This window comes from Salvelinus fontinalis, chromosome 23 (genome assembly GCF_029448725.1).
Source record: "Salvelinus fontinalis isolate EN_2023a chromosome 23, ASM2944872v1, whole genome shotgun sequence".
NCBI lineage: Eukaryota > Metazoa > Chordata > Actinopteri > Salmoniformes > Salmonidae > Salvelinus > Salvelinus fontinalis.
The window spans coordinates 44,927,797-44,951,006 of NC_074687.1; the positions used below are offsets into that span (position 1 = coordinate 44,927,797).

General features: G+C 42.8%; 2 protein-coding genes across 2 annotated transcripts in view; one reads left to right on the forward strand and one right to left on the reverse strand.

Annotated features, from left to right (window-relative positions):
- LOC129821392 (G-protein coupled receptor 39-like) overlaps window positions 1-19,361 on the forward strand; it is a 63,857-nt gene extending 44,496 nt beyond the window's left edge. Inside the window, exon 3 of the mRNA XM_055879022.1 lies at window positions 18,153-19,361. Coding sequence (XP_055734997.1) covers window positions 18,153-18,655 — 503 coding nt within the window. The 3' untranslated portion in view covers window positions 18,656-19,361. The remainder of the gene's footprint in view (window positions 1-18,152) is intronic.
- Window positions 18,643-23,210, reverse strand: part of LOC129821393 (ly6/PLAUR domain-containing protein 1-like) — a 50,112-nt gene continuing 45,544 nt past the window's right edge. Inside the window, exon 3 of the mRNA XM_055879023.1 lies at window positions 18,643-23,033. Coding sequence (XP_055734998.1) covers window positions 22,777-23,033 — 257 coding nt within the window. The 3' untranslated portion in view covers window positions 18,643-22,776. The remainder of the gene's footprint in view (window positions 23,034-23,210) is intronic.

Genomic DNA, 23,210 nt, shown 5'->3' on the forward strand with positions numbered 1-23,210 from the left:
ACTAGAGCATACATGTCGCAGTGGTGGGTGGTATAAGGTGATTTGGTAACAAAACGGATGGCACTGTGATAGACTGCATCCAGTTTGCTGAGTAGAGTATTGGAAGCTATTTTGTAGATGACATCGCCAAAGTCGAGGATTGATAGGATAGTCAGTTTTACTAGGGTGCGTTTGGCGGCGTGAGTGAAGGAGGCTTTGTTGCGAAATAGGAAGCCGCTTCTAGATTTGATTTTGGATTGGAGATGTTTAAAATGAGTCTGGAAGGAGAGTTTACAGTCTAGCCAGACACCTAGGTATTTCTAGTCCACATATTCTGGGTCATAACCGTCAAGGGTGGTGATGCTAGTCGGGGGGGCGGGTGCGGACAGCGAACGGTTGAAGAGCATGCATTTGGTTTTATTAGCGTTTAAGAGCAGTTGGAGGCCCCGGAAGGAGTGTTGTATGGCATTGAAGCTCGTTTGGAGGTTAGTTAGCACAGTGTCCAAGGAAGGGCTAGAAGTATACAGAATGGTGTCGTCTGCGTAGAGGTGGATGAGGGAATCACCCGCAGCAACAGCGACATCATATACGGTATATATACAGAGAAAAGAGTCGGCCCGAGAATTGATCGCCGGGGTTACCCCGTAGAGACTGCCAGAGGTCCGGACAACAGGCCCGCCCGATTTGACACACTGAACTCTGCCTGCAAAGTAGTTGGTGAACCAGGCGAGGCAGTCATTAGAGAAACCAAGGCTATTGAGTCTGCTGATAAGAATACTGTGATTGACAGAGTCGAAAGCCTTGGCCAGGTCGATGAAGACGGCTGCACAGTACTGTCTTTTGTCGATGGCGCCCAGGCCAGCCCCACGCAACCCCCGGCCTATCCTGGTGAAATTATAACAATATACTGACAGAGAGAAGGTCCGGCTCAGAGCCAAATAGTTTCGGACTTTTCAATGGAAGGGGACAAAGGTGGAGTTTTTTCCTGACTGTTCCAAAGAGGTTCAAGACAAGAGAAATGCGTTCATGGAGGTGAGGCATAAGTGCCTGAAACAGGGAATCAAATACTCGTTCCAATATCCCGCCGTGTTCTGGGAGGAGGATCATTATGTAATTTCACAGACTCAAAAGAGGCAAAGAAGTGTGTCATGGACGTCAATGAGGGAGAACAAATTGAGTAGCGTGGTAGGCTATGGAAGTTCCGCATGGTGGCAGTGGATCATCACGGATGGACTAACATTTTTCTCTAAGGCAATAGAACTTCCCATGTTGTGAGTACAGTGCCTTGCAAAAGTATTCATCCCCCTTGGCATTTTTAAAATTTTGTTGGAGGTTAGTTAAATTGTAATTAAATAGATTTTTATTTGGATTTCATGTAATGGACATACACAAAATAGTCCAAATTGGTAAAGTGAAGTTAAAAAAAAAACATTATTATTATTTTAAACAGAAAAGTGGTGCGTACATATGTATTCACCCCCTTTGCTGTGAAGCCCCTAAATAAGATCTGGTGCAACCAATTACCTTCAGAAGTCACATAATTTGTTAAGTAAAGTCCACATGTGTGCAATCTAAGTGTCACATGATCTGTCACATGATCTCAGTATATATACACATGTTCTGAAAGGCCCTAGAGTCTGCAACACTACGAAGCAAGGGGCACCACCAAGCAAGCGGCACCATGAAGACAAAGGAGCTCTCCAAACAGGTCAGGGACAAAGTTTTGGAGAAGTACAGATCAGGGTTGGGTTATAAAAAAAATATCAGAAACTTTGAACATCCCATGGAGCACCATTTAAATCCATTATTAATTTTTTTTAAGAATATGGCACCACAACAAAACTCACATACCAGGCAAGAATGGGCATTAATCAGAAAGGCAACAAAGAGACCAAAGATAACCCTGAAGGAGCTGCAAAGCTCCACAGCGGAGATTGGAGTATCTGTCCATAGGACCACTGTAAGCCGTACACTCCACAGAGCTGGGCTTTACGGAAGAGTGGCCAGAAAAAAATCTATTTCTTAAAGAGAAAAATAAGCAAACACGTTTGGTGTTCGCCAAAAGGAATGTGAGAGACTCTCCAAACATATGGAAGAAGGTACTCTGGTCAGATGAGATAAACATTTTGGGTTTGGCCATCAAGGAAACGCAATGTCTGGAGCAAACCCAACACCTCTCAATACCCCAAGAACACATCCCCACAGTGAAGCATGGTGGTGGCCTCATCATGCTGTGGGGATGTTTTTCATCGGCAGGGACTTGGAATTGAAGGAATGATGGATGTTGCTAAATACGGGGAAATTCTTGAGGGAAACCTGTTTCAGTCTTCCAGAGATTTGAGACTGGGACGGAGGTTCACCTTCCAGCAGGAGAATGACCCTAAGCATACTGCTAAAGCAACACTTGAGTGGTTCAAGGGGAAACATTTAAATGTCTTGGAATGGCCTAGTCAAAGCCCAGACCTCAATCCAATTGAGAATCTTTGGTATGACTTAAAGATTGCTGTACAACAACGGAACCCATCCAACTTGAAGGAGCTGGAGCAGTTTTGCCTTGAAGAATTGGCAAAAATCCCAGTGGCTAGATGTGCCAAGCTTATAGAGACAAACCCCAAGTGACTTGCAGCTGTAATTGTTGCAAAATGTGGCTCTACAAAGTATTGAGGGGGAGTGGGGGTGAATAGTTATGCACACTCAAGTTTTCCATTTTTTTTGTCTTATTTCTTGTTTGTGTCACAATAAAAAATATGTGAGGGGGGTGTGAGGGGGGGTGAATACTTTTGGAAGCCACTGTATGAAAGATGATCGTAAAATGTATCATTTAGCCATTTGATTTAGAATTTTAGGACGTCTGTAGATATATAAAAAAAATATAGAAACAAGTATTTGATGAAACATTGAATTTGGCCTTTACCGCTATAAGCCATAGAAATGCATTGAATAACACATTTGTACATGGAAAAACATACAGTCAAAAAATAAATCTTAAGGAACAAGGTTTTGAAGTGTCTATCTGAGAGATATAAGAAACCTCAGGAAAAAATCTCTACATTTGACACTTATTTGGTCATGTTATTGTGGCACATTGTACCCCTATGCACTTTTTTGCCATTTTTACAGCCCGGTACTTACTGGGTTACCTTCAGACTACCCCTGAAACTTCCCCTGAAGCAGGACAACCGACACCTTCGTGTTTGTTCGTTTGTCACTCCAACGGTTCGGTCTGGACAGTCGGTTTTGTGAGAAGACCTTATTGAAATGAGAACATCCGTGACAGAGAGTTCAGACGACTGCTGTATATATAGCTTGTGTATGTCGTAGAGCCAAACAACCGTCATTGTCATGTTCGTGAGACACAATCGATGGTGGTGACATTAGTTTGTAGCTCACACGGTTCTGGACTATTTTCTTTTCCGGATCCTCTCATGTGTACGAAAAGGCGGCTTTCACAAGCCCCGTGTTATGGAATAGGTGCAAACTTTATATTGGCGGAAGAAATAGGAGATTGAGCTGCAGCCACTAAAAGTAACGATAGGTCTCTAGCATAAACCATAGACATTCAAATCAGTAGATAGTTATAGGGCTGACGTTATTCACATATTCCTAGGGAAAACTCACAATGGCGCCTGAAGCCGGGGGTATTTGAATTGCTGAATGGCACCAAAATATTGCTAAGGATCCTTGTGAAAGTGGCCGTAGCTAGCAAAGGATCATGGCCGATGTAGTCATTTTCATCTTGCCTCAGACACATGCAAACGAGCCTCCTTGTGGCCTGCCGGCCCGTGATTCGTCTGTGTCAGCACGTGGTCCTGTGTGACGACAAATGTTTTAGTCAGAATGGATCACTATTTAATTAAATATCTTGACTTGTAGCAAACTTGTAAATAATTAATCATGGAGATCGAATTTGATCATAATAAACTAATGTTAGAGCCCAAAACGGGCATCCCCCCCAAAAATTGCGTACGTTCTGGAAATCGTAATTGACATAGGCTTTCTAGGACAGACCAGGGCTTTTGGTACTGCTAGGTTGCTACACAGTAGTCGACCAGCAGAGCTCTTGACTTCACACTCCAGACTTGACACTGGGGGCCTGGCATAAACACACGGAAGCTATTCAATATTCACATTGACGTCACCGTGTGACGCCCGAGTGCGTCAATCAACTCTAGTTTTTTTTTTAGACCACACATTTGCTTACAGGTTCTATAACCTGTTTGTACTACATAACAATAGTGGTGTAACTACCACGGAGCGATATCTAGCCACACAATAAATACGAGAGGTTCAATCAGAGAGACTCCATTTACAGACGAGACAGGGAATTAATTGGTTGAATAATCAGCTTTAATTGCTTTCTAATTAGTAACTGGACCTGTACTGTCCTTGGCAGGAGAAGGTAATACTTTATTAAGGGGGCTCTATGGTACTGTCTGTGTATGTGTGTGTGGCATGGGACCAGGCTGTCCAGACGGTTCTTTCATAATATACAGTGTGAGGCAGCAGGAGTGCCCAGCATGATAGCAGAAAAACAAACAGACCCAGTGCCAGAACATAAGTGTGTTTCGCCAAGCATGTATGATAATGGTGAATGCTGGTGATATACAGTGTGTGTGTGTGTGTGGGGAGGGAAGGGGGGATATGTAGATGTGGGTGTGCACCGTTTGTGTACCTTTTGTGTCTTGACAACATGATATGACTACAAATGTTGTGAGTTGTATGTGCGTGGTGTGTGTTCATGGCATATGGTTATAGCATAAGATAGATACTAGATACTATATTCAATCAAAGACCCACAAGACAACAACAAAAAACATCAATCAACATGCATTGACAAAGCAACTACCATTATGGAGGCTATAACATTTGAATGTTTTACAGTTGTATTCTATTGCTGTTTCACGGGCACCAATCCATGCTGGCCAAATGCCAATTTTCCAGGTGACTGGCCACATTAGAATGAGGAAGCCATGGGATAGGAGGAACCAAACTCGGGGATCGACTGCCTCCACAGGAATTTGGAGACAATAGGATAGCAGTCAGCATTGTCTTCATGGTTCTCTGCTAAATGTAACATTTGGACATGGGATCAGCTAAAAGGTCATGCGAAAGATAGACTTAATCGATTCTAAGAGAATCAAGCAAAGCTCACTCAGCCTTGCAATTGTCATTGATTTTTATTAAACTGACAGAAATGTAATAAAGTGTGTGTAAAGAAATGTATTTAAAAGTGGTCCTTAATGCTCAAGGGCAACAAACTCCACACTTTACTAATTTGTGTGTAACTGCTTATAATCCTAGTCATGAATCTTCCATTTGACAAGGAAGAAATGAACCAATTGGTTGCACTGGGTTATTTTGATTACATTATAGCCTAACACAAGTCCCCAGTTATTTTGAATTGAATTGAAAACTGGCATTTAGTACCCTTTCCTCAAAAGCAGTAGGGTAGTGAAGAGTTTCTGTTGTGTGGACCATGAACTCTTGGCTTGGTTTGTGAGTAGCAGATCAGAGAGCGGTGTTCTCATCACCTTTGTATGTATACTGCACCTGCGGGACTCTAATGCTGCACCTGCGGGACTGTATTAGTCTAATGTGAACCAGTGGACCTGTGGATAGCGCCAATAATGATCATTCACTGAAAAGTGTAAGCACTGCCTCTTTTGTCTGTGTCTATCCATAGAGAGCTCTTAGTGTGTGGTGTGTTATGCTCTGCCTCTTCATTATCTCACCACTGGCTTTATTCTCCTCTCTTGTTATCCCTTCTCTCCTCTTCATCGCTGTCCTTCCCACTCTTCCTCTCACTCTCTCGTCCCGTCTACCTCTTTTTCTTTCGTACAGCCTCTCTCCGCTCTCTCCCTCCATCCCTTCTTTCTTTAGCTCTCCCTCTGTCCCTCTCATAATCCTCATGTTACGTGCTTGTCTTGTTAAGGGTTATTGTGACAGGCCCCTGGTTGATTTTACACACAAAGGGGTTAAAAGATTTTGCCGTGAAAAAAAAAAAAGCAATCGGTTTTCAGGCTTCTTTAGTATTCATAGATGTCTCCACAATCATATAAATTAAATTAACTATTTATTATGCTCCCTCAAAAGCATACACAGAGTAGTGCATTCCCATGTCCCACAACCCCTTCAGCAGTCTAACTGAGACATATGCTATGCTCCAGTCTCGTATGTCGAGTAATGTGCGTGTGCAGGAATAAAGCACGACAGCAGCGTTATACAGTACCGCGTGCAGGCTTTCCTTTTTAAAATTCCAGTCCCATTTGTCCCTCTGCTGCATTGTTTGGAAGGGAGGCCACTGATGGCATTTGTTAGCTGTCTGCATGTTGTGCGTTGACTGAGGCAGGGAATTGGCCCCGTTGCCACTGACCCTGCTGGTAATCAGCTGACGCGTAGTGCAGTGGCCTGTCCAGCCTTTAATGGGTTGACCTCTGCTATGACTAACATGCTACGGTCACAGTGGCCTGCTAATGGATTGGCCTCTGCCTGGAGACAAGCTAATGTGGCTTACGGTGACCGGTGGAAGTGGGCCTGTGGCTGTCATGGTTCCTCGTTCTGCTGGTAAGCACAGATTGGAGCTTGTTAATGGAAATTGTATTGTTTCACTGGTCTGTGAGGTGTTATGGTTTAGGGTATTGATACTTTACATAGATCAATATGCGTACTGCCGCGCTCCACACTCTCATGCTCTGAGTGCGTTTTCCAACCACGCTCACTTGAGTATTTTCTTGTGAGGACGAGAGTGTGGAGCGTGCATAAAACAATACATTTGAGAAGTGCTCGCACTCTCCCTACTACATGGAAAAACATACAGTCAAAAAATAAATCTTAAGGAACAAGGTTTTGAAGTGTCTATCTGAGAGATATAAGAAACCTCATTCATTGGACCTTCTTCCAGCCAGGACAATGGCAACACAAAACTACACAAGATATACACAAAGCAACCGTATTACTTCATAACTATCAGCGAGCTATATGTGAATCGTAATAATGTAGCTAACTAGATAGTTTACCAGGCAAAAATGACCCAAAATGAATATTATGCAGGATAGATGTCAATTCTACTACTAGCACTAGTAGCTAGCCAGTTAGCCTTATTGACTTTTATGGGCTTGCCATCTACGGTACGTAGGCAGGTAAACATGAACAAACAGAGTATGCATCCTAGAAGTGCTCTCCGTGCTCAGTTTCGTATACTTTGATATGGACTCATACTCCGACCTTTCCGTGCTCCAATTTGCGTGTTCGGAGCACTGTAGTATGCATTTTGAGAAACACAATTTGTCTCTGACATACCTATCTATCGTTAAAGATAAAATTGACATTTGACAAGAAAATAATTACAAATCAAGTGTACGTAGCTAACAAATAGCTGCTATGGAGTACTAATGACTGGCCTGAAAAGTAATTTCATTATTTGTCTATAGAAATTATATGGCCCAAACCATGACAGTTGAATGAGAAAATCCTCTCAGGATTATAAAGTTCATTTTCAATTATGAAGTAAAGTCCAACATGCACAAGAACAACTTGGTCTGCACAATACAACTAGCCAGAGAAGCAGATCTATTATTGATGGTCAAATTATCACAAACCCATTGGTTATAATAATGTAATACGGAGAGATATTTCATGCACAGTCATACACTCAGAAAATTGTGCCGTTTTTGACAAAATGTTCTTACATTTGGACTAGTGAAAATTAGTCCAGATGTAAAAAAGGTTTGAGCACCACTGGAGCAATTTAATAGCGTTGTTATTCATGTATTCCTGCTCAATATTATTTGAGAAGTTTCCATTTGACTTACCCTATCAGTTTTCTGTTTACCCCTTTAGGCTTGTATTGTCTAGAGACATGTTTGTAATGAATAAAATATACAAACTTTTTTTTTTTTGCCTCTCCAATGTCTGTAACTCGAGCTGTGGACCTTGGCAATTTCTATTTCCTTGACTTGATGTCAATTGGGAAATCGGTGCCCATCGACACGTTAAGTATGAGTTCTTGATGCATTCAATCAACGTTTCAGGAAGTTGTATCTTCAGGATGCATTTGTTGGTGTGTAACTAAGCATAATTAATTTAGATTTAGAAATATGGTTGAGTGTGGATATTGGACATAACGCATCTTCAACACAATACTAGCATGTGCATAGGTAAGAGAATAGTTAGACTATAATAGTCCAAACTCACTACCAACCAGGGTTGGAGTTTATTAACCTCCACTGTTACATCTACTCCTGCCACGCCCTCTACTGCTCATCCTGTGTCTCATTATCTGCCACCACTCCCCCAATGCTCTCTCCCTCTCTCTCTGTGTGTGTGATTGTGTGGGCAGAGACAGGTGTGCTGGAGTCAGAGCAAACCCCCACAGCTGCAACCTGTTCCATAATCAAGACCTCTACAAATACTCAGCCCTGCCACTTCCACACTGCCAGATCGTAATCTCTGCTCAGTCAGTCTACGGTTCTATCCGGTTGTTACTATTTAGATGCTGTTGTGCCTGTTTACCTTGCCTGACACGGTTTTCCCTTCCGCTACAGTTCTGCCCGCTCTGACTCTGGTCCTTGTCTCCAGTCCCACGTCTCCTCATCCTGCTACTCTGCCCTGGATTCCCCACTCTACTGTTCCCTTGGATTCCCCTCCGGACCTGCTTACCCTGTCCCAACCCCTCTCACTCCAGCCTCAGCACCTAGTTTCCTGCAACCCGCCCGAGCTTCCCCTGGCCTGCACTCCATCTTCCCCCTGTGTTTCAATAAATACCTTGGTTACTTCATCCCAGTCATCTGAGTCTGCTCTTGGGTTTCTCTGTTCCACTCCACGTAACAGTACGATCAGTAAGGATGCCGCTAAACGACTCATGTCCCTCCGTCAAGGCCCCCATAGTGTTGCTGAGATGGTATGTGAGTTCCGCACCCTCGCCGCTGAGAGCTGCAGAAACGGTAGGCCCTTCAGGGAGCATTCCAGAACGTGCTCACTGAGACCATCAAGGACGAGTTGGTGTCCAGGGATGAGCCTGATAGACTTGATGAACTCATCTCTCTTGCCATCGGCATCGACAACCGTCTCAGTGAGCATTGGAGGGAGATAGTAGGTAGGGTTGCATGCACCATAAGATCTGTTCAGCAACTTGTTCTTCTTCTTCGACTGCATCCCTTTCCAAGGCTCTTCCTGATCCTGAATCCATGCAGCTCGGCCCGGGCCCGTCTCTCTCCAGAGGAGATGCAGCGTCGAATCGGCGCTGGGTGCTACCTATACTGTGGCCAGGTTGGTCACCTGGTCTCCACTTGTTCCCTGCGTCCAGCAAAAAAGGGGGCTCGGCAGTAGTGGGGGATATACTGTTGAGCCAAATCGCCTGCCCATCTTCCCCCAGACCCCTGCTTGAAGGCAACCTTGTCTGTCAGAGCCAGGCTTTTTCTCTATCTGCTCTCTTCCTGGACCGAGGTGTTAGGCCTGGACACTGTCCGACTCGAATCACCCCTTGATGCCAATGCTCTCAACAGACAGCTCCACGCCCATGTCTGAGAGAACCATCCCTGTCATCCCGCGTCTCTCTGGAAACCACCAGGAAAATATCAGTTTCCACATAATCGACTGTCCTTACTCCCCCCTGGTTCTTCGCCATCCATGTTTAAAGCTACACAACCCAAAGATTGACTGGACCGCCGGAAAGGTAACCACTTGGAGTTCATTTTGTCACTCTAATTGTCTACATTCTGCCCGTCCCCCTCCCTGCCTTGTCTGTGCCCCAGGTCATTCCAGAACCTCTGGACCTGTCATCAGTTCCTCCAGAGTATCACGATCTAGCTCCTGTGTTCAGCAAGCACCATGCCCTGTCGTTACCGCCTCATCGGCCATACGACTGTCCAATTGACCTCCAGCCTGGAGATCCTCTTCCCAGTAGCCGGTTATTTAACCTCTCTTGTCCCAAGCAAGAGGCTATGGAAAGGTACATCCAGGATTTTCTGGCTGCAGGACTCATCAAGCCATCTTCCTCCCTGGTGGGTGCTGGATTTTTCTTTGTGAAAAGGAAGAATAGGTCACTGAGGCCCTGCATAGACTTCCGTGGGCTGAATAATATCACAGTAAAGAACAAGTACTCTTTGCCACTCATCAGCTCTGCTTTTCCCCCCTCCATGGTGCCACGGTGTTTACCAAACTCGACCTCCGGAATGCCTATCACCTTGACCGCATATGCGAGGGGGACGAGTGGAAGACTGTGTTCAGCAAACCACTGGGTCACTGAGTATTTGGTCATGCCTTTTGGTCTTACTAACGCCCCGGCAGTTTTCCATAACTTAGTCAATGATGTGCAGAGGGATGTGATTGGATGCTTCGTTTTTGTCTATTCAGATGACATCCTGATTATTTCCAAGGACCCTGAGGCTCACCAGCAACACATTCACCAAGTTCTTCAACGGCTGTTGGAGAATAATCTTTTTGTTAAAGCTGAAAAATGTGAGTTCCATGCTGCCTCAGTGTCTTTCCTGGTTATATTATTGCACAGGGACAGTTTCGTATGGACCCCGCCAAGATCATGGCAGTCACAGAGTGGCCTGCGCCCTCCAACCTGAAGCAGAGGCAACATTCCTGAAACTTAAGCGTCGCTTCACCTCCGGTCCTTAGCCTGACCCAGGACTCCAGTTCATCGTGGAGGTGGACGCCTCTGACACCGGGATAGGTGCTGTTCTGTCTCAACGTTACCCTTCTGATCAGACGGTCCACCCATGTGCATTCTTTTCCCGTAAGCTCTCACCTGCAGAGGAATTTTGACATCGGAAACCGGGAACTACTGGCAGTTAAACTGTCTCTTGAGAAATGGCGTCACTGACTGGAGGGCTCTGTCCCCCCCTTCATCGTGTGGAAGGACCATAAAAACCTGTCCTACATCCAGACCGCCAAACATCTGAACTCCTGGGAAGCCAGGTGGGCCTTGTTCTTCGGTAGATTCAATTTTACACTCACTTATCGCCCCGGTTCAAAGAATACCAAGCCTGATGCCCTCTCCTGCCAGTTCGCCACCGACAACACGGGAACTGAGCCAGAAGCCATTGTGCCATCCACCTGCATCAATGCCGCCGTTGCCTGGGAGATCGGGTCCCGTATCTCAGCCTGCTCAGTTTGTGCTTGGAACAAAACCTCCACTAAACCCACTTTCGGGCTGCTGCGCCGTCTTCCCATACCCAGTAGCCCCTGGTCACATATAGTTCTGGACATCATCACTGGCCTTCCCCCATCTAACGGTAAATCCGTCATCCTCAACATTATTGACAGGTTTTTCAAAATGGCTCACTTCATTCCGCTCTCCAAGCTCCCGTTCTCCAGAGAGACTGCGGACCTGCTACTATCCCATGTGTTTCGTCTGGATGGCATTTCCACTGACATTGTTTCCGACAGGCGACCCCAGTTTACCTCCTAGGTATGGAGATCCTTCTGTTCAGCTCTTGGTATCAATGTCAGTCTTTCTTCTGGATATCACCCCCAGACCAACGGCCAAACGAAGAGATGGAGACTGCCGTACGCTGCGTGACTTCTGCTAACCCTTCCTCCTAGAGCACTCAGATACCCTGCGTTGAATATGTCCACAACACCCTCACCAACACCTCATCAGGTATGTCACCTTTCGAGTGTGCTCTGGGTTACCAACCCCCCCCCCCCCCTTGTTCTCCGCCCAAGAGGTTGAGGTTGCGGTTCCCTCTGTCCAGGACCATCTGCTTAGTTGTCTTCGTACCTGGAGGAAGGCTCAGGCTGCCCTTCTTCGTGCCTCCGACAGGATCCAGTCCCAAGCCAACCATCGCCGGGTCTCAGCCCTAATCTACACCCCAGGTCAAAAGATATGGCTCTCATCAAAGGACTTGCCATTGAAGGTGGCATCGAAGAAACTTTCCTTCGCGATTCATTGGTCCCTTTGAAGTTGACCGTGTCATTAACCCCTCTGCTGTGCGCCTGAAACTCCCAGCCTGTCTCAGGATCCATCCTACCTTCCATGTATCCCTGATTAAACCTGTCTGCTCCAGTCCCCTGTCTCCTCCTGCAGCAGTTCCTCCACCCCTTCAGCTCATCGATGACCATCCTGCCTATACCATCTGCTGGCTTTTGGATGTGCACCATCAGGGTCGCGGCTGGCAGTACCTGGTGGACTGGGAAGGATATGGACCGGAGTAGCGCTGCTGGGTGCCCCGCAGTCACATTCTGGACCCCTCCCTCTTACATGAGTTCTATACCTTACACCCAGATAAGTCTGGTCGGGTGCCAAGTGGGGTACTGTTACATCTGCTCCTGTCACGCCCTCTACTGCTCAGCAGTGTCTCCTTGAACTGCCACCACCCTAGTGCTCTCTCTCTCTCCCTCTGTGTGTGGGCAGAGACAGGTGTGCTGGAGTCAGCAGATCCCCACCAGCTGCAATCTGTTCCATAATCAAGACCTCTACAAATATTCAGGCCTGCTATTTCCACACTGCCAGATCGTAATCTTTGCTCAGTCAGTCTACGGTTCTATCCATTTGTTACTATTTAGATCCTGTTGTGTCTGTTTTCCTTGCCTAACACGGTTTTCTTCTCCGTTACTGTTCTGCCCGCTCTGACTCCTGGTCCATGTCTCCAGTCCCACGTCTCCTCATCCTGCTACTTTGCCCTGGATTCCCCACTCTACTGCTCCCTTGGGTTCCCCCCCGGACTTGCTTACCCTGTCCTAACCCCTCTCGCTCTAGCCTCAGCCTCCGCATATGGTTTCCTGCAACCCGCCCGAGCTTCCCTTGGCCTGCACTCCATCTTCCCCCTGTTTTTCAACAAATACCTTGGTTACTTCATCCCAGTCTCCTCGTCTGAGTCTGCTCTTGGGTTTCCCTGTTCCACTCCACGTAACCTCCACGTGCTACACTGTCAGCTTAGTCTACTTTAGTATGACGCTTAAAGCATATGCTAGAGATGTGCTGAGACCATAACTCATGGTTTGTGCACCAATTATAGCATAATCATAACACACCAGGCTGATGCCAATTATCTAAGCCTATACTGTATGTTTGACATTTAAAGTTTCTCTGTCTTGAGTTTTTGAAGACCCATTCCGGACAGTTGGTAGATTCAAACTAAACCTTTACTTCATAGTTCCCCCAGGGACAAAGTGAAGGTTAGCCTGCTGCTTCACAGCCATGATTACTGTATGACTTTGCCTCATTGTGCATTCACACTGTGGAAGAATTCTGTTTGTAAATGGACGATCAACCTGCTGAATGACGTCTTTCGAATAGACTCAAGTCTGCACAACGAACATGTATGAGCCAAAGCCAACAGGAACTGTAATTTGCATGTGGAATTCTAGATAAGCAGCTGACTATGTACTGGAAATAAGAATAGGGTAAATAGTTATGTCTTGTAGAATCTATAACTTCATGTAAGTGTTTGTCAGCAAATTGTTAAACTAAATTGTTAACTTCTACTTCATCACAATCCCGGATCCGGGAGCACCCCATCAGTAAAAAAGCTGACTAGCATAGCCTAGCATAGCGTCACAAGTAAATACTAGCATCTAAATATCATTAAATATCAAGTCCAAGACACCAGATGAAAGATACACATCGTGTGAATCCAGTCATCATTTCTGATTTTTTAAAATGTTTTACAGGGAAGACACAATATGTATTTCTATTAGCTAACCACGATAGCAAAAGACATAACTTTTTTTTCTCCACCATTTTTTTCCTGCATAGGTAGCTATCACAATTTTGACCAAATAAAGATATAAATAGTCACTAACCAAGAAACAACTTGTATAGCATATGTTTTGTTCGAAAAATGTGCATATTTCACTATAAATCATAGTTTTACATTGCAGCCACCATCACAACTCTCACCAAAGCAACTAGAATAACTACAGAGACCAACGTGAATTACCTAAATACTCATCATAAAACATTTATGAAAAATACACAGCGTACAGCAAATGAAAGACAAAGATCTTGTGAATCCAGCCAATATTTCAGATTTTTTAAGTGTTTTACAGCGAAAACACAATATAGCATTATATTAGCTTACTACAATAGCCAACCACACAACAGCACTGATTCAAGCCAACAATAGCGATAACCAATAAACCAGCAAAAGATATACATTTTTTCAATAACCTACTCAAACTTCTTCAGATGACAGTCCTATAACATCATATTACACAATTCATATAGAGTTTGTTCGAAAATGTGCATAATTAGCGGCACAAATCGTGGTTATACAATGAGAATAGTAGCCAAGCTGCCAACAATATGTCGGGAGAAATCTTGTGAGAGGCACCTAATCTAATCAGTAACTAATCATAAACTTGACTAAAAAATACAGGTTGGACAGCAAATGAAAGATACATTAGTCCATTTTTCAACAGAACAACGAATTAACATCATAAAGAGTTCTTACTTTTTGATGAGCTCCCATCAGAATCTCAGGCAAGTTGTCCTTTGTCCAAAAGAATCGTTGCTTGGTTGTAGATTGTCGCCTTCAACTTTAGAATTAGCAGTAAACATTTGCCATGTGGCCCAGACGTGCCCAACTCACTAGAACGCAGCACAAAGAAATATCCAAAAATCGCAGTATACTGATATAAACTGATATAACTCGGTTTAAAATAACAACATTATGATCTCTTTAACACCTATATCGAATAAAATCAGAGCCGGATATATCTAAGGCCTATAACGGTAGCTTTCCAGAACGCCATCCTGAGGTCTGTCTTGCGTCATGGCGTATGTTGAAAAGAGTGGACCCCACGTTCCCAAACCCTTTATATGGCCTCAGATCTGCCTATCAACACCATTCCAATTCTCACTATTTGCTGACATCTAGGGGAAGGCGTATGCAGTGCATCTCGACCAATAGACGACTTGCAAATTAATAAGCTGACCTCAGAACAGCCTGACTGATTTCAGATTTCTCACTTCCTCACAGGAAAATTGCTCCAACTTGAGTTCTGTTTTACTCGCAGATATAATTCAAACGGTTTTAGAAACTAGATAGTGTTTTCTATCCAATAGTAATAATAATATGCATATTGTACGAGCAAGAATTGAGTACGAGGCAGTTTAATTTGGCAACGAATTTTTTACAAAGTGAAAACAGCGCCCCCTATTGAGAAAAGGTTTTAAGCTATTTATTTCAACACTTAAAGTGTTAGACTGTTTAATACTTATTTGTTTTAATACTTAAAAGTGTTCAAATAAATGAATGAGGGATCGGTAACTATGTGTGCGGGAGTTATTCTTTTACAATCAAGCAAATTGTTACCACTTTGTCCTGCAGTGTAGAACCCATTTAGCAGTGTTTTCCCCAAAGAGGTACATACAACATTAGCCAGGTAGGAATATATCAAAAACTTTTGCCTCATCACAGAGGATTTCTACAGTCTGAGACCTACCAAGAAAATGTTTTGGCCTTCTTATTAAAATCCTATTTAATTTATTTTGGCAAGGATAATGTTCAGTCATAACAATGTTTTCAGCAGTTGCCTTTATTCTGGGGTTTTCTTTTAAAATAATTGCTTGGCACAGTTACACTTCAGTTACACCCAGCTAAGTTAGCCCTTTAACGAAAACATAAATCGGATAAAAATACATATATCCCTGTTTAGGTTTTTTCTTCATTTGTTGTATAATGTTTTTCATTCAAATGGGTACTGTTGTAGTCTGACATTCACTCAAATGAGCAAGGAGACAGTAAGAAAGTGTAATTACCCTTCAGGGAATTTCTCTAATGGACCCCTTCACAGTGTCGACCCATACTGCACGTCTTACACTCTCAGCTCCACTTTACTGTGAGAGGGCTGAAGAAAATATCTCCACACCCCATCATTTTTATTTTCCCGTTTTTTGTTGAATTTCACAGCATTTCAATTTCAGTCCTCAATTCATAATAGTAGTATGCTGATATGAATTTAAATAAATACAAATGATCTAAATGTAATTTGAAATCACCTTGCCCTAAGGACTAGCCGGCAGTATTTTTTGCAACAGCACAGACCTCCATGCACCGATAAATTGTATATTTTTTAACAGTGCACTTCATATCAAATGGTTGTTTTTGTCTTAGTATAATTAGCATTACGAATCATCAGGGGAAACTAAATCAGTTCATGTAAAGAGACAGCACAAAAATGTTCAAAAACACCAACAAAAGGCATTGTTTCTGAGTATTCTCGAAAGCATATCATTGCATCGACGCTGGTTTAGATGGCAAAGCAAACCCAATCTACAAAAAAATATTTGCATTATTCAGTAGTCCACCGACCTGGGTTCGAAATACTATTTAGGGTTATTCAATTATTTTCAATGATATTTCAGAATAAGTACAGTATTTGGATATTTCAATTAGAAAACAAGTAGTTGAGTATTGTAATGTATTTGGAAATACATTTGGACAGATGTCTCACAAGTCCTCAACTGGCAGCATCATTAAATAGTACCTGCAAAACACCAGTTTCAACGTCAACAGTGAAGAGGCGACTCCAGGATGCTGGCCTTCTAGGCAGAGTTGCAAAGAAAAAGCCATATCTCAGACTGGCCAATATACAGAAAAGATTAAGATGGGCAAAAGAACACAGACACTGGACAGAGGAACTCTGCCTAGAAGGCCAGCATCCCGGTGTCGCCTCTTCACTGTTGACGTTGAGACTGGTGTTTTGCGGGTACTATTTAATGAAGCTGCCAGTTGAGGACTTGAGAGGCTTTTGTTTCTCAAAGTAGACACTCTAATGTACTTGTCCTCTTGCTCAGTTGCGCACTGGGGCCTCCCACTCCTCTTTCTATTCTGGTTAGAGCCAGATTGTGCTGTTCTGTGAAGGGAGTACTACACAGCGTTGTACAAGATCTTCATTTTCTTGGCAATTTCTCGCATGGAATAGCCTTCATTTCTCAGAACAACAATAGACTGATGAGTTTCAGAAGAAAATTCTTTGTGTCTGGCCATTTTGAGCCTGTAATCGAACCCACAAATGCTGATGCTCCAGATACACAACTAGTCTAAAGAAGGCCAGTTTTATTGCTTCTTTAATCAGGAAAAACAGCTGTTCTAACATAATTGCAAAAGGGTTTTCTAATGATCAATTAGCCTTTTAAAATGATAAACTTGGATTAGCTAACATGGTTCCTGATAATGGGCCTCTGTATGCCTATGTAGATATTCCATAACAATTCTGCTGTTCCCAGCTACAATAGTCATTTACAACATTAACAATGTCTACACTGTATTTCTGATCAATTTGATGTTATTTTAATGTACAAAAAAATGTCTAAGTGACCCCAAACTTTGAACGGTAGTGTATATGAAGTCTGGTATGACATTTGCAATTCTATAGCTTTTAATCTTTGTTATTATTTTGTCACAATTTATTCAACTTGTGGGTCTTTAATCAGCAGGGGACTCTCCAGATTTTGCTGGTTTTAATTGAACTGAAATAACTGTTTGATACATGGAACTAGGAAGTACTGAATTGAGTGACGTGTTGTCATATGTAAGTAGGGGGGCTACTTCGTTCCAAATGACTGAATAGAAGCCATCCATTCCTGGTGCTTTTCTCCATGCAACTGTTTCAACAGCATCTAAGGTTTATTCTTGGGGTATCTCTGTTTTCAGTCTGCTGATAATTGCTTCTTGTTGAGTCTAAGAAGGCTATAGGAACCGTCCAACTGTTGTTTAATTCTGATTTATATACATTTTCATAGAAACTTTTACAATTGTCATTGTGTTGTTGTTTCTAATTACCCCTTTGTATCTTCATCTTTTAAAATGATTACTGGTTTAACATGTACTCGTTTTGTGAGAGCTGCGAGATATTTATCAGGTTTATTTGCCACACTCAGTGTATTTTAAAATATGAAATATTTAAACACCCCGTGCATTTGAATGCAGGTCTTCTGGTGGTATTTGAAATAATATATTTGTAAATAAGTATTTCAAAATAGTTCTGGCTATTTATAGGAAGTTATTTGAAAGACCTTCAAATACTTCAAATAGAAGTAGCTGATTTAGCCACATTATTTGAAAATGCACAGAAAACAAGTATTTAAATAACAAATACTTAATACGCATGTATTTTAACCCAGGTGTGGTCCACTGCCCTCTTCTCCCATTATCGAAAATTCTTAATTACTTTTTCTCTTTCCTTCCCTCTCGCTCCCCCTCCCTCTTTCTCAGGTTTAATCGTGGGCTCCCTTACCGTGTGCTGGCTGCCCAACCAGGTGCGTCGCCTGATGACCGCCGCCGTGCCCAAGTCCAGCTGGACCATGTCCTACTTCCGCAACTATGTGGTGCTGCACCCTGTGGCCGACACCTTCTTCTACCTTAGTTCCGTGCTCAACCCCTTCCTGTACAACCTCTCTTCCCGCCAGTTCCGACAGGTCTTCGTCCAGGTGCTACGCTGCCGCCTCACCATCGAGCACGTAAACAAGCGGACTCTGAGGAGCTTCGAGGCCAACTCGGCCCGCTCACTGCGGCCCCTGCTAAAGTCACTGCGTCGTGGTGGTGGCAACAGGTCTCCTCAGACTCAGAGCAAGGAGTTCAAGATGCCTACGTTCACTACCTTCCATAGTCCTAAGGACACTCCCCCTCCCAGCCCTGGGGAGGCCCTCCCCACAACCGATGAATCACTTTCAAATTCAGTCCGAAAGGGAAACATCCCCGAAGAGACTGAAATATAAGTTTATTAAAATACATGTATGACAGTTGTTTTGACTTATGCTCTAACATGCTTCTTGGCTGAGGTTATGAAGTAGGATTGACATTGTGAGTCAATACAGTCCAGAAAGACTTCTATGCGACTTTGAAAGATGAACCAAAAGAGAGACACCTGGCTGTGTTCAGTATTACAGTATTCAATTCATCGAAGAGGGATACAAGGTGTCATCCAACCCAGACTCCAACAATCTGCCACAAGCTGATTTGTCAGAGAGGTGCCTCTACAGACATAATATGTGAGGAGTCTAACATACTAAGTAATACATCCAGTCAAAGAACAGTCAGGACATTTTTACCAATTTCATCTCATACTGTACATTGTAATACCTGGAACATTGGAAAAGCTTGGTATTTGAGCAGTGTTAATTACAGTGATTTGTTTCCATTACATGAGATTACACTTCTCTTGGCCATACTGTAACTCATATTATCAGTCACTTAAGATGCCAGTGAAAACTAATCTCAACATTGTTCATCATGACATGGTGTCTGCATTGTACATTGTGTCCAAAGTATACTTTTCCATTCATTTGCATGGCATCCACTGACATAGTTGACCACTTCCTAAATTGGACCCAGTGCACATGATTTGATCTCAAGACAAATGTAATTTATGTTTCATCACTACAGTATCTGCATCATTATTTTAATATTAAAAATGGACACTTACTCTGTTGTGTTATTTGTGTTTTTTTTCATCTCCATTTCATCTACTGTACAAATATACCTCATCCAGTTCATCTATACATGTACATATTACCTTCTAGTGCCCTCAGTTGAACTCCATTTCATCTACTGTACAAATATACCTCATCCAGTTCATCTATACATGTACATATTACCTTCTAGTGCCCTCAGTTGAACTCCATTTCATCTACTGTACAAATATACCTCATCCAGTTCATCTATACATGTACATATTACCTTCTAGTGCCCTCAGTTGAACTCCATTTCATCTACTGTACAAATATACCTCATCCAGTTCATCTATACATGTACATATTACCTTCTAGTGCCCTCAGTTGAACTCCATTTCATCTACTGTACAAATATACCTCATCCAGTTCATCTATACATGTACATATTACCTTCTAGTGCCCTCAGTTGAACTCCATTTCATCTACTGTACAAATATACCTCATCCAGTTCATCTATACATGTACATATTACCTTCTAGTGCCCTCAGTTGAACTCCATTTCATCTACTGTACAAATATACCTCATCCAGTTCATCTATACATGTACATATTACCTTCTAGTGCCCTCAGTTGAACTCCATTTCATCTACTGTACAAATATACCTCATCCAGTTCATCTATACATGTACATATTACCTTCTAGTGCCAACCTCATGAACTCCATTTCATCTACTGTACAAATATACCTCATCCAGTTCATCTATAAATGTACATATTACCTTCTAGTGCCCTCAGTTGGCCAGTCAACAGCTATGTTTCCATGAACTTGTCCAGTGATTTTTTTGTTGACATTTAGAAAGTTTGCATAGAAAATACATGTGACAATTGCCTGTGTGTGTTTCCAATTAACTATCTAAAACAGCTGTACATAGTGACGTCACACCAAAAAAAAAATTGTTTGCAAAAACCTACGGTGTCGAACAAAATGTGGTTTAAGTGTTTCTATTACCCATTTAGGCAAATAGCACATTAATAATTTGGCGACAGCCTGTATGCCCTCCCACCTATCGGTTTCATTTCTCAGGTAGGCTTGCAAAAGCCAGCAACATTGATAAAATGAAATCATTTACTAACATTTGCCATATTATATTAACTATCATGTGCCAATGTATTGCCACCGTCCGTGCCATGGTGAAACTTACACTCCTGTAGATCTGAAATAATTGGAAGGTAAAACTTGCCAACAAGGCAAAGCAATTCAGGCCTTTGTGAAAGTCAGGACAATCCTTGTCCTGCAAAGAAACATTCATTTTATAGTATATATTTTTTTTTTTGCAAGCAGTTGGCATTTAGAATTAAACGTGTAGCGGAGCTTTAAAGTTATGTGATGCCATCATGTGCCCAGCATACAGTACCAGTCAAAAGTTTGGACACACCTACTCGTTCAAGGGTTTTTCTTTATTTGTACTATTTTATACATTGTAGAATAATAGTGAATACATCAAAACTATGAAATAACACATATGGAATCATGTTCTAACCAAAAAAGTGTTAAACAAAATCAAAATATATTTTATATTTGAGATTCTTCAAAGTAGCCACCCTTTGCCTTGATGACAGCTTTGCACATGCTTGGCATTCTCTCAACCAGCTTCACCTGGAATGCTTTTCCAACAGTCTTGAAGTTCCCACATATGCTGAGCCCCTTTTGGCTGCTTTTCCTTCACTCCACGGTCCAACTCATCCCAAACCATCTCAATTGGGTTGAGGTCGGGTGATTGTGGATGCTTGGTCATCTGATGCAGCACTCCATCACTCTCCTTCTTGGTCAAATAGCCCTTACATAGCCTGGAAGTGTGTTGGGTCATTGTCCTGTTGAAAAATAAATGATAGTCCCACTAAGTGCAAACCAGATGGGATGGCGTATCGCTGCAGAATGCTGTGGTAGGCATGCTGGTTAAGTGTGCCTTGAATTCTAAATAAATCAGACAGTGACACACGCAAAGCATCGCCACACCATCACACCACCTCCTCCATGCTTCACGGTGGGAACCACAAATGCGGAGATCATCCGTTCACCTACTCTGCGTCTCACAAAGACACATTGGATGAGTCCAAAAAGCTCAAATTTGGACTCATCAGACCAAAGGACAGATTTCCATCGGTCTAATGTCCATTGCTCATGTTTCTTGGCCCAAGCACGTCTCTTCTTCTTATTGGTGTCCTTTAGGAGTTTTTTCTTTGCAGCAATTCGACCATGGAGGCCTGATTCACACAGTTTCCTCTGAACAGTTGATGTTGAGATGTGTCTGTTACATGAACTCTGTGTAGCATTTATTTGGGCTGCATTTTCTGAGGCTGGTAACTGTAATGAACTTATCCTCTGCAGCAGAGGTAACTCTGGGTCTTCCTTTCCTGTGCGGTCCTCATGAGAGCCAGTTTCATCATAGAGCTTGATGGTTTTTGCGAATGCACTTGAAGAAACTTTCAAAGTTCTTGAAATTTTACGTATTGACTGACCTTCATGTGTTAAAATAATGATGGACTGCTGTTTCTCTTTGCTTATTTGAGCTGTTATTGCCATAATATGGACATGGTCTTTTACCAAATAGGGCTATCTTCTGTATACCACCTCTACCTTGTCACAACACAACTGATTGGCTCAAACGCATTAAGAAGGAAAGAAATTCCACAAATTAACAAGGCACACCTGTTAATTAAAATGCATTCCAGGTGATTACCTCATGAAGCTGGTTGAGAGAATGCCAAGAGGGTGCAAAAAGCTGTCATCAAGGCAAATAGTGGCTACTTTGAAGAATCTCACATTTAAGATATATGTTGATTTGTTTAACACTTTTTTGGTTACTACATGATTCTATATGTGTTATTTCATAGTTTTGATGTGTCCACTATTATTCTACAATGTAGAAAATAGTCAAAATAAAGAAAAATCTTGGAATGAGTAGGTCTGTCCAAACTTTTAACTGGTACCTTCAAAATGATTTGGCAATCAGCATTTATTTGAAAAAACACTGTTTCCATCATCATTGTGGCAATAAGGAAAGTTTAGCAAAAGTCAAATCAACCCTGTCAAATGGATAATAATGTTGTCGATCTATATCTTCCGTTTCCATTACACCTAGCTTGCTTTTGTCAAATAAACCTGGGCCATTGGTTAACCTGCCTATTGTCTATCAAACCTGACTCACTCAATGAACATATTTGTCAAGATCAGTACCTCATTTCAGTCAATGTCTTTAGACCTTAAGTCACTGTCCATATTAGGGCATCTTCTTAAATACGGTGTCCATATTAGGACAGTGTCACACATCCATTGAAGATATGGACACCGTACAGGCTGGAGAACCTTTCACTGAAGCACAGGCTGAGTCCAAAAAGCTGGACCACAGTCTTGATGAGACCAAACCAGCCAATCGTAAGCTCTGTCAGCAGAATATGGAGGATGGGTACAGGAGGAAGGGAATACAAATGAGGGAGAGGCTGGGTAGTGGGATTAGAGACGAGGCAGCAGAGGGAACTCTTTTTCTGGAACTCTGTTTCTTCTGACGCGGTCCATTACAGAGGGGTGTGTTGCAGCAGCTGATGCACACTGAGTTGAGTTTCCCTGTGCAGAACTGCTGGTAGCCAGAGGAGGCGATGAGGCAGGCACCAGACGAGGCGCAGGACTTGCGGTAGTGTTTTCCTGGAACAAGGACAGAAACATTGCCGTTAGATACTGTATGCCAAGATACTTATAACACACCTCTGAAGTAAGCTGAGCTGTACTACACTGTGGGATTGGTTAGCCATCCAACGTAGTTGCTGGAACCGGGCTGGTCAGGACGATGTGAAAATAAAATATAGTTTGAATCAGGCAACA